The sequence below is a fragment of the Rhopalosiphum maidis genome, chromosome 1 (genome assembly GCF_003676215.2).
Source record: "Rhopalosiphum maidis isolate BTI-1 chromosome 1, ASM367621v3, whole genome shotgun sequence".
NCBI lineage: Eukaryota > Metazoa > Arthropoda > Insecta > Hemiptera > Aphididae > Rhopalosiphum > Rhopalosiphum maidis.
In genome coordinates, this window is record NC_040877.1 from 84,502,219 (window position 1) to 84,515,295 (window position 13,077).

Consider the following 13,077-nt stretch of genomic DNA (forward strand, 5'->3'; position numbering starts at 1 on the left):
ACCCTAAATGTGTATACACTGATTAAATTCAGTGTTATCACTTCTTTTATTTTGAGTAAAAATATTCAAATGCTTCTTTAGATACTACTAATCTAAGAAAAAAATATGCTAAAAAAAACGGTTGACTGTTACGATCTTTTTTTTAAAATGGCAACAAAAAAAAAAATGACTGAAATTTGTGTTCACTGCAAAAATATTGTATTTTTACCAAAAAACTAAAACGGTTAATAACAGAATAACAATTTTAATTTTAATCAAAATGTCATGCAAAGGATAATTTTTAAATTTTACTAGTATAATAAAAATAATTCTTTTTATTATTATTATTAATAATAATAAAAGACATTCCTAATCAATAGGTCATCTTTTTACATCTATTAAAGATTAATAGTGATACATATACCAAATAAACAAATAGTAGTCTTCATAATTTTATAACTATTAATCTATTATAATAGCAATATCAGTAATAGGTAATCTTTAACTACCAATTCACCATTATTCATTTGTTCAACTTGAAAATACATAACATATTATTTGGCTATTTTTAACTTGTTAACTTAGTCTATTAAACTTTATTTTATAAATTCTTATAAAGTTTTTTTAAAAACATATAAACAAAAATAATTTATGTATTTTATGAATACAATCTTTGTAAATTTATTATTTCAAAATATAAAATTTAATTGTTCATACATTATACATAATAAACTTGTATTCAATTACTATTGATAACATGAAAATAATTACAGTTGGAAATAATTTACATAAATAACTAGTTTATATAATATACTTTTGAATGGCTTCCATAAACCATGAAATATGAAAGGCTTTTAAGTGTTTCATATTGTATTTTATCAGCCTATTTGAATCCATTGTGTATAATATGATGTTAGAAACATGAAACATCTGCTCATTATTACGGCAATGATATGGTATTATATTAGAAGGGCAGTCTTCTGGATTTGGCATGCGTATTAATAGTTTAGCTCCAAATTCAATAACCAGTTTTTTTAAATGTTCGAGTTTAAACTGATTCCAACCATTATTTCCAGAAATATGTATGTTTATACCATCAAATAATTTTGGATACTGTTTAAAAGAAAACATCAGGTAATAAAAAATATATATTATTAAAAAGTTATAAGTTTAATATTAGGAATCATAAAAAGAATTGCTACAATTTTAGATTTGAAAACTTATTGTTCTATCTTAGTATTTCATTAGAATTAAATTCTTTAATGATGTAAAATTAATTAAATTAGCTACATACTAACCAGTTTCTGTTTGCTTATTCGTGATATCTTTGGACCATTACAATCAGCAAAAAGTGTTGTTCCACTAACCTCATAATTTTCACAATCCATAAGTTTACTTTTATCTAATGAGTCAGAAATCCCTAGTAAAAGAGTGATGAATTATAATAATATAATTAATAATTTATCTTAGAATATTTTCATACAATTTAAGACAGAAAATGTATTAACTTAACAATAAAAACTTTTTTCTTGGATAACCATTGAATATTGATTATATAGACATGGTAAACATTTATTTTATATAAACAAAAACAAACAAATCTCTAAGTCATTAATTTATTGGTGTTCTATAATTATTTTAAACAACAAAGCATATTCAATTTTAAACAATTTAAAAATTAGTTTTTAATAATTTTATAATTAATTGTTATGATATAGTATTTCAAGAGATTTAAAAAATTGAAGTATACTTACAATTTTGATCGATTATAAACAATCCATTTGCTATGCCAATTAAACATTCTAAATTTACATCACAAGTATTATTAGTTGTTTTTGATACAATCATGTGAGTAACTTGATTAAATTTCTTTTCATTCCTTTAATTTATATAAATAAATAAATTTAATATAATTAAAAAAAAATTAAAAATTAATAATAACCAACATACAAAACATTTTGAACCAATTTAATATTGAACTGTTTACAAAATGTATTCACAGTTTCACTTTTTAATGAAACATTATTTAAGACAATGACAATTTCCTCTAATTTATAATTAATAATTTGTGTTGATTTACATGAAACTTGATTTTCCATTAACTCAGATAACTTTTCTTCATTAAGACATCTAAAACATTTAAAAATTATTAATATATATATAATATAATAATTTGATTTACCTTTATAATTTTTTGTAAACAATTTTAATTAAGTAGCCACAAATATAAAATTACTCCACTTATTCATAGGTGATAAAAATACATATATATACATCAGTAGCAAATTCTCCAAGCATGCTCAGTGTATGCCGCATGCTTAGGAATAAAAACGTTATTAATCAAAATACAAAAATTATTTTGTAATCAATAACATATTTTAAAAGAAACATAATGTAATACAATAATGTCATTTATTTCTGTTATACTTATCTGTATTTATTTTTATTGTAACATTTAATGACAGAGTATGTGATAGATGTGTATGCAAGTTACACGATGCTTGTTATCGCTGTAAAATACCAGTTATTCCGAGACCACATCTACTAGCAGCCACGGTATATATCATCCAGGGCATGTTTATTCTGTTGCGCTTCATCAATATCGTAATTTATAAAATGTACGTGTATAAGTTATGACAATTTTTTTTCGTTTTTTAAGATAATGTAATGGAAAAACTTGTTGAAAAAGAAAGAATTGATTTTATTTATAAATAAAAATCATGTGAAGGTAACTTATTTTAGTTAAAATAGTTAGCTAAGTCTCAATAACAATTATTAAACTATTATTTAAGTAAGTGCATTTGTATATATTATATTAAATTAAAGTCTTATTTATAAATTAATACAAATTTGTATATTATAAATTAAATAAAACTATAATACATTATGATAAATGAACATGCCCATACATCAGAGTCAGAATTTGCCACTGATATATATATATATATATATATATACCTATATATAATTGATTCAGATATTTTAAGTAAATACAAATCATAGTATCTAATTAAATATTTTAGCTTTAAAAAAAATATTTCTCAAATGAATAATATGTTTTATTAATTACTTATTAAAATTAAGATTAATTCTTACCTCACATTATTTCCATACATATTTATAAAATTTACATCAGCTCCATAATCAAGAATTGTTTTTGCTATTTCAAATTTACCATACTTAATAGCTGTATATAATGGGCTTTCATATTCAAAACCAGGAACATTTAAATATGCACCATACTTGATCAACTCTTTTACAATATCTAAATTTCCAGATTTCACAGCTTCATGCTTTAAATAAAATTGTATAAACATTGTTTTTATAACATAAAATAAAATATTATATTAATCAAAATTAATACCATAGGTGTCCATCCAGCATTATCTTTAACATTAGGATTGAAACCATCATCGAGCAATGAAATTACAAGACTTAATTTCCCCTAAAATAGTATACAAGAGTATTATTATAACTATATTTAAAATCATTCAATGAAATAAATAGTATGTCATTATACATTTGTTAATTTTAAACTTGATTGGGTTAATATATAAAAAAACTATCACAAGATAAAATTTACATAAATTAAACATTAATATTAAGTAAAAAAAGTACAAATATTAATGTACAATATTTTTCAGGCAAAAATAGTTTAATGGAAATTCTATGGTTTTATTTTTACTTTGGCACAAGCTGAATGCAATTTCGTTTCTCCTTTACTATTTCTACTATACAAATGTTTGCTAACTTGTTTTATAGATTCATTTAATGCTTTCTCTGAATTTTTCTGAAAGAAAAATTGATATACATATAAATTATATACTATTTATACATTAGCATTAATAAATAATTAACAAATAATTCTTATAATTGAAAAATCAATTATTGACTTACCATCATAAACATATAATTAAAACTTTAAAATGATTAATTTTCCAAATACTTTTAAAATCAAAAAAGTTATACCACTGTGATTTAGTAGTAAACCATTAAATAAGATTAAATAAACAAAGTAATTCATTCAAAATAAACTCTTTATTTTTAAGTTTTTAATTTTTTTTTTTTATCATTACAAAATAATATTTTTTTTTTGCCATTATAAAACAATTTTTTTAATTTTACAGTTTAAAGCACGATAATTTTTCTAAATATACTTCTATACATAAGAATTTGATTTTAGATGAGCATAATTAATTAAAAATAAAAAAAAGTTTAAATGAGTAATATATAAAAATAACACCTTAATCGCTTTAGTATTCTAAAAACATTCTATACTCTATTCCAAATAAGTCTAATAAAAATTATGACGGAGACGTGTCAAGTAACGACACATGCTATTAATTACAGCGGTACAACTGTTTCAGTGGCTATACGAGTTAGACAGACTTATTTGGAATAAAGTATATACTTTCCATATGTTAAAGCATCACTGAGCGCAGGGGCGTCATTTGCGGTACACAGGGTATACATTTACATACCTAAATTTATAAATTATAAATTTTAGCCTGCTCAGCCACATCACAATAATGTCAAATGTGTCAAAAAAAAATAAATAGTGCCCTGCTCAATATTTAAAAAAAAATTGAAATGACTCCCCTGACTGTACAGCAGCCGATTTTGCATCTGTTACATATAGTCTACCAAAACCTAACCAAATTCTGATTGATTTACCAAACTCCTATTCACCACCTACTAAGACAAGTGACTTGGTATTGAAAATTGTTTTGGATAAAAACTAGTCATGCTTTAAAAATGTGGCAAGCATAGTATGCATTTGATAAAATTAATAAAATAAAGCAATTTTTCAGCAGAGGTAGATCACAAAAAACAAAAAATATTAACAAAAACCAATTTTTTTGATGAGCATGACTGACCATACTGGATAAAAATTGGTCATCATCCAAAATTACACTTATTTAAACAGAGTAAAGATGTAATAATCAAAGCCGTGCTGTGGGGGAGCCTAGGGGGCATGCGCCTTAGGCGCATGGTTTAAAGGGATGCCAAAAAAATTGAAATGCACAATAATAAATAAAAAAGGGGGCGAATATTTTTAATTTTGCCTTGGGTGCAAAATCTTAACGGCACGGCCCTGGTAATAATATATTCTTATTCAATAATTGTATAAATTAATAATTAATAAATACATACATTGTTATTGGTTTTTCTTTCTACATCACTAGGAGATGGGTTTTCTATTTTTTTCTTTTTTGAACTTTGTTCAGAATCTATTACTGAATTTGATCTTTTTAAAAGTGTTGTTGTTGTTTTATTAGTTTGCCGTGTAGATCTTACAGTAGTTGGAGTTTCCAAACACAAATTTGACTTTTCTTCACCAATAAAACTACCGGCATTTTTATGAGCTGAATTCAATTTACTCTATAAATTGTACAGTTAAAAATTTTATTAATAGAATCGTTTGTTTATTTTCCACTTGTGTTGAAAAGATGTTGACTCACATGTATTATCTCTGTCTTATATAATGTGCATAACATATGCAATGTATCTACTGAAGTCTTACTATAGTTTAAGTATAGTAAATATTAGAGAAAATTCACATACTATCAAATTCATAAATGTGCTGTGTTTGATTTAATTTACCTATACTTGAGTGAAGAGTATTTTTTGCAAATATTTATTAGCATAAATATATATTATTATATATAATTATTTATATATTAATTTGATATTGTATCAAATTATATTGTCATCAGTAATAATAAAAATAAACTGTAGTAAGAATTTAGTATAAAGATTTCCTTTATACGTAAGACAGAAATAACATACATGGATATAACATCATCTTAAGAATAAACCCTGGCAGAAAACGTATACATAAGAGTGGTGCTTTACTATACATATATATAGTCATATAGTTGGTTAACTCTCAGAGGACACAACAAACGGTTGTTGCCAGATCACAATCCAATAAATTTTGTTCACGGCCAAGGTCTCTTCTAACTTAATATGAATGGAGTATAGTGCATACCTCATTCACAACTTTTTCGTTAGTGTTGCTTTTAAGGTGATCTGATGTACTTTCTTTCACACCACCATTAATATCAGAATTTTTTAATTGAGACTTAGTTGTTAGTTTAGAATCAGCAGTTGACGAAATATTCACCAAATTTGAATTGCTCTAAAACATTGAATAAAAACCTAAATATTTATTTAAAAAAATATGTAATATGTTATCTCATATACCTTATTAATTCTTTTTTTGAAATCTTTAGTTGTACTTTTAGCAGCATTATGTTTTTGTAAGGTTATAATATCACTTTGATTATTTTCCTGAACATTTAAAATATAAATAGTTTAGTAATATGTAGAGCTTAGAAATTTTAGGAGAAAGAATGCAGAATATGGATGCAAATTATAAAATATACATGAAAAAATATAAAAAAATAGAATAAGTATTAGGGCAATTACTGTCTTGAAATCATTGGTTAAACTTTAAAAAAAGTTCATGTTTTGAAAAAGTTATACTTGGGCAATATTATTATAACATTTTGTATGATTTGTTTAAAGTATATATGTATAATTTGCTTTTACCAATACTTAATAAGCTATTAATCATAAATAATACCATATATATTCCTTTCTTGTGATCATTATGTGAACTTCTAGAAGTATCATGTTGTAGAGAAGTTGTTAAATCTGGCGATTTTATTATTTTATTTACCTAAAATATTTAATATAATTTATTGTTTGGAAATATTGAATAAGCTAAAATGTAATCATAAATAATACCACATCTATTCCTTTCTTGTGAACATTATGTAAACTTCTTGAAGTATCATGTTTTGGAGAAGTTAAATCTCCTGTAATCATATATAATACCATATCTATTTCTTTCTCGTGATTATTGGGTGAACTCCTAGGAGTATCATGTCTTGGAAAAGTTAAATCTGGCGATGTTATTAATTTATTTTGAGTATTATTTACCTAAAATATATAATATAATATAATGTTTGGAAATATTGAATAAGCTAGAATGTAATCATAAATAATACCATATCTATTCCTTTCTTATAATCATTAGGTGAACTTCTAGGAGTATCATGTTTTGGAGAAGTTAAATCTGGTAATGTTATTAATTCATTTTGAGTATTTTGCTAAACATTTAAAATATAGTTGAATAATAACTAATAAGTAATGAGTAATAAATTATTTATTATCATATAATTAAATACCTTGATAATTTCAGTCTTATGATCATAAGTTGAATTTTTAGGCAAATCTTGTTTTGGAGTAGTTATATCTGATGTTGCTATTATTTCATTTGGAGACTTAGTCACAGATCTTAATTTATTATTTTGTTCTTGAGAAGAACATGTATTTGATTCAAGAGGTTTGCAAAGTAAACTAATTTCAGTAGTATTTTGTTGAATATAATTTGTATTGAACAACTGGTCAACTGGTTTTTTATTACATTTTGATGATTCACCATTGATGTATTTTAATCTTTATTGAAACCATACAAATAATTAAGTAATTTTTAATAACCATTATACAATTTTTGGTAAGCATACAAATCTCGAACTAAAGAAACAAACTGAATACTCTTACTAACTTTGAGGGACAATTTGCTATACAAATAATTGCTATATAATACTAAACATTTAAAACTTTAAAGTTATTTATTGTTACTCTCATTCATTTAAAAACAATAAAAATATTATACTAAATAAAATTTATTTTTAATTTGATTTTAAAGATATTGATTAAGAAGCACTGAAATTTCAATATTGTTTTTAAAAAATGTGTAAATAGTGATAATGTTTATACTAAAATTATTTAATAATAAAATATCAATCTTTAAATGGTGCTGCTCAGGTATGCAATCTACCGACATTTTTTTGCTTTGATATACAATTTACATATTATGTAGAGTGCATATAACACACCTTAACTGGCTCCTGATATTTATCTATAAAGGTAGGTGGCTGTTGTCTTCAAAGGTACGTCCAAAATGAAAAAAAAAACAATTCTAAAATTTCCATCAGTTTTATTTTACTATTAGTCTTATTTTTCTGATTTTTCAAATTCTCATATTGAAAAAAATTGTTCCCCTGTCATACACTGTACAAGGTTTGACACCCTTTTAATTGCACCGAAGAACAAGAAGAAAATCACCCCCATAATAACGTTCTCTAGCATCTACCATTTCACTACCATATTAATTATGGTATGGTAATTTTTCTTTGGCAGTGTCTAATAAACCAGGCTCTTTTAAAAACATGGAGACATTTTTGTCATTATCGACAATAGATCTTTTAATTACATGATACAAACTAATAACTTCACAAAGAATGACGAAGAACACTAACGATTAATGGCCATTAGGTTACTGACAAACTTATTAAATAAACTATATTATACCATTATTTATCAATAACTTTATCTTTTAGTACCTTACAACAAATATAGGTGGGAAATACAAAACTATATTTTACGTAACAATTTATATTTGGGTCAATTTTATCTTTTATTTTATTTAATTTTTTTATTGCTGCTATGATATGCCACTTACATATATGATTGTAGACAGCATATCCGACCAGCATCCTTTGCATTTAGTTTTCAATGTTTTCCCTAACAATAGACATAAAAAAAATAACTTACTTATGATCAAGCCATGACACTATATTTTCCATGTATGTTGCAAACTCATAGTGTCTATAATTCAATTCTGTTTCCCGATGATAACATTCAGTTTTCAATGCGCAGTCTAAATGAGGAATATTCATTACTTTGTCACTGAAATTATGTAAAAATTAATAATATAGATCTGTAATAAAAACAATAATTTATTTTACAGAATGCTTTCTATTTTTTTTCCTGGTTTAATACAAACCAACCTATTATTGTAGAATAGCATTCTGTCAGTTTCCCACCTCTACTTTAAAACTTACATAACAGTTTAAAATTTGAATACTTAATAGAAATTAACAAATAAACTTAATCTGACATTTAAAACAATGATATAAATTATATTAATTGAATATCAGTCAGAAAAATTTGTGAAGGAAACAAAAACAGTAAAATACTATTCATAAAATTACATTTTGCAGAAGTTCAATTAATATACATATACTATAAAATAAATTAAAACTCACCAATAAAATGCTCCAAATGCATATAAGAAATCATCTCTGATATATTTATCATAATTATTCTTTAAATATTCAGAATTAAACAAATAAATTTCACTCTCACGTGGTGTCTTAATTCTTTTCATACATAGACTCTTATTGTTACTCGTTGACATCAATTTGGCCTGTAAAAGTAAAAGATACTTTTTTATGACATTTATTACATAATATTTATGTTATAAAAATACACAATAATTCTAGAAAATTAAAAAAAAAAGACCGATTATTTTAAGTATGTAATCTATGACACGAGCATGACTGACACCGTGAATACTGTAAAGCAGCGCCGGATAGGCAAAGTATCGGCCCACTAAGTTTTAGGGTTTTAACCGGCCCTAAAAAATTAATCGGCCTATTTTTCAATAAGACAGACATTATTTCCGACCCAAATTTAAAGCAGCCCACCGAATTCAACTCGATAACTCGCTAGCCCTATCCGGGCATACTGTAAAGCTAAATTTGCAGCTGTGTAGTTTGTTGTGCCGCATTCAAAAGTTGAACTCGGACCAATTCACAGTAGATCGTGGTTATTGAATGATACCACAATTACAACGTCCAATACTTGAACCCGGTTTAACTAATAAGTTTTTCCATTATGATCATTCTGATATTATGTAACATCAAGCATCAAATTCGGAAGAAAATAAAATACACATGAAAATTGACAATGCATCAATATAACTATAACCTATGGCACATTGCAATTGTGCGTCATTTTTATTAGTTAGTGATTGGGAATACACTAAAACATAACCGAAATGAGAATATTATAAATAGTTACGAACTTACACTACACTCTGTAGTCTGTCCATTAGCCAATGTTTCAGGCTCTTCGCTAAGTGCAAGCTCCATTATGCCAACGACGCTAGCCACGTTAAGAACTAAAAATGTTGGTCGAGCTGATTATAGAATAAAAATGAATCATGTGTACAGCCGTAGTAACCCGTAAAGATGAAATTCGAGGTTATGACTGTTGATGAATTTAATTCACGAGTCGTGACTTCGAAGCAACAGAAGTGTCTGGACAGGATGACAGGTACCCATGAAGTTGAAAGTCTGTAACAACGGAGAATTTCAAATACCGCGTTTTTTACCTTGATATAATTGATATGACAACAATAGTGATACCGTATCACAGCCATAAATAGATAGAACCATTCTATACCAGGAACCAGGGTAGATTTACTAAATACCATATTGTTAAAGAAATTGGAAGCGGTAATTTTGTTTTTGTCTACTACACACGTAACCACGCAATCACTTTAATTTCTAAATTCTAAAGCCGTGCGTGCAATATGAAATTATAGATGTGTTATATTTTCTCGCTAGTTCCAAACTTCTAATGTACCGATTGTTATAATGAAGCAATAACAATTTTGAAAACAGATTTGAATCTGTCGTCAAGGCTTCTTGAGCACGACTGTCCCATATTTTTAATTTTTTGATTTTAACTTATTCAAAAATTGAGATATGTAATTTTTTTTAATTATTTTTTTTTTTAGTATTTTTACAGTATTGTTGTCGCTTCTTATGGAAAGTTGTTCTTTTCGTAAAATATGAATAGAAAAATCGTAATTCATATGGTGTAAAAAATTTTAAGTACATACCAATTTATATAATCATAATTTGAGCCATTAAATAAAAACCGGCACTTACACATACAGTAAACTGTATATTCGTTTATATGTGTGTCAGACTGTTAGATATAAACACATGATGCCTTACAGCTTCAAATGAAAGATATGAATTATTTTTTATTTATTAATCAAATAGGTATTAAGTACCATCATGTGACATGCCGGTAATATTTTGTGCATCATAAATATTATTATTAATTTCACAAAACAGCAGAGGAGTGCACGACTGCGACCTGCAATAGTGTGATATCTTTTGCCTACAATATCATGCGATGTTTATTATTATATAAAACTTATAAAAGTATATAAATGTAACATTGGTTAATGATTGAGTAAAATATTTGGGGTCCTGAAGTTAAACAAATGACATAATGGTGAGTTGATTTATAGGATTTAGGATAGATAAAAGATAGGTATTTCATCCATAATGAATCCATCTACCTTAACGTGAATTATTTTATTATTTATTATATTAATTTACAGTTGGATGTACATTATTAATCGGTGGAATGAAAACAATAATCACGAAATGTTCAAATCACATCTACAGCATGCTCGTATTAGGTGAAAACTAGAAATTCTTGGTAATTTTTTAAAATTCAAATGTATGGGTCTTCGTGTTATATACGTTACTAAGCTTACGGGGATACCAATGTATGAACGTGTATACCTACCTAATGCCGATTTTGAAGGATTTAGTGGCTCTTGCAGACATATTGTACCTATAGGTATGTAATAATAAAGATTTTACTATTTGCTTTACAAGTCTTATACATATTATACATATATATGTAGGTATATATTTTTAACTTTGGCACGTTGCTTTCAAAATTATTTTTGTTCAGTTTTTACATTTTAATATAAATACACGCTCATCGCACCATCCTGCGGCCCTAACCCAAAACGAACTCAATGTCCCTCAATACTCCTTCATTACCCATCGGGGAGGGGGGGAGATATTAGCACCATATCACCCCCGTTGAGAAGCACTGATTTAACATATAATGATAAATACTAAATAGTATATTATATTATGATTATTAATAAATCATTAATAAAGATTTCGATTTAATTTAATACATATTTTGGTCAGAAGTACAACAGATCATATTTCTTTATTTTAATATAGTTTTACTTTTAGTGTTAAAGATACAAAATATACAATAAAAATATTGATAAATATTTAAAATATTAAACGAAAAATAATATAATATTCAATTGATTATACTTATAAGTTATAACACCACTATTTACATTTTATAATACGGCGCATATTTACCACTACACACAATATTTGCTGTACTACAATTAGTAATCACGGCGTAATGGCACCGCTTTTATAAAGTCACTAAAACTTCTAGAATTGCCTAAATTTTTCTCCTTGTTGTGTTATTAACAATGTTCTAAAATTTTCGTACATAAATGCATTTGTATAACTTATCCAATGCAAAGGTTGTATCATACTTTATAATCATTTTATAATTTTTTTTATAAATTTGAATTTATTTAAAAAAAAAATTAAAATCAGATAGGTACTATACAAGTTAAAAAATTAATTATTTCCTCTGTAATATTTTGATAGAAATATGACAAACAGACAATAATTTATTAATTATTACTTACTACTTACTAGTCATCAATTGTATAGAAGTAAGTATATAATTGTGTTTATAAAAACTGAAAGTTGCTTCCGTTAAAAAAATCAAATAAATTTCACTGATTGGTTCACAATAATATACTACAAAAGAAAACTTAAAATCATTTAAATAAATTTATTTAAAAACAAAAATTTTAATGAATAACAAATAGTTTTATAAGTATAGATTTTGAATTAAGCGATGAATGTATTGATATAAAAATTACGTTTTTGTTTGTATATTTCTGTTCATGTTTAATATTAAAGGAGATGCATCGATATTTAATTTCAAGAGTGATTTCTGATAGAAAATTTAATTTTTGTGGTATTTTTAAGAAGTCAAAAGTTAAAATTTAAAATAATTTTTGAAATATAAAAAAAAAAATCAGAATTTTTATGCTAAAATAGTTTTAAAAAAAAATTAAAATTGCTTTTTTTTGTAATTTAAAAATGAATAACTTCTCGTGGAACATTTACATTATAATTTACCAGATTTTATTTAACCTTCAAAACATTTTGGCTTTTTTTAAACTATTTATGGATATTTGAAGTCTTTTTATGTATTATCAAATTTAATAAAAAAGACTTGGTTTTTGAAAATATATTTAAATACAGAATAAACATCAGTATAGGTTCTAAACTGAATGCCAAATTGCCAAACTTGTTT

At 25.2% G+C, this 13,077-nt stretch overlaps 1 protein-coding gene across 1 annotated transcript; it reads right to left on the reverse strand.

The window, feature by feature from the left end:
* Nucleotides 1-698: 698 nt before the first annotated feature.
* On the reverse strand, nt 699-10,215 carry LOC113556447 (BRCA1-associated RING domain protein 1-like). Its single transcript, XM_026961397.1, has 17 exons — nt 9,927-10,215; nt 9,102-9,262; nt 8,608-8,742; nt 7,176-7,446; nt 6,996-7,097; nt 6,733-6,927; nt 6,569-6,664; nt 6,187-6,273; nt 5,972-6,121; nt 5,134-5,361; nt 3,665-3,769; nt 3,344-3,424; nt 3,076-3,272; nt 1,930-2,109; nt 1,734-1,858; nt 1,278-1,399; nt 699-1,092 (listed from the first exon to the last, which is right to left on the reverse strand). Exons 1-17 carry the CDS (start codon nt 9,987-9,989, stop codon nt 781-783), a joined length of 2,610 nt encoding a protein of 869 aa, XP_026817198.1. The 5' UTR covers nt 9,990-10,215; the 3' UTR covers nt 699-780.
* Between the last annotated feature and the right edge of the window lie 2,862 nt (nt 10,216-13,077).

Bases quoted from the DNA above. Each gene is read 5' to 3' on its own strand.
- LOC113556447 (XM_026961397.1), bottom strand. From the start codon at position 9,989: ATGGAGCTTGCACTTAGCGAAGAGCCTGAAACATTGGCTAATGGACAG. The intron at 6,122-6,186 runs GTATATGAGATA...TCAATGTTTTAG, and splicing joins TCAAAAAAAGAATTAATAAG to AGCAATTCAAATTTGGTGAA. The intron at 3,273-3,343 runs GTATTAATTTTG...TTTTATTTAAAG, and splicing joins ATGCTGGATGGACACCTATG to CATGAAGCTGTGAAATCTGG.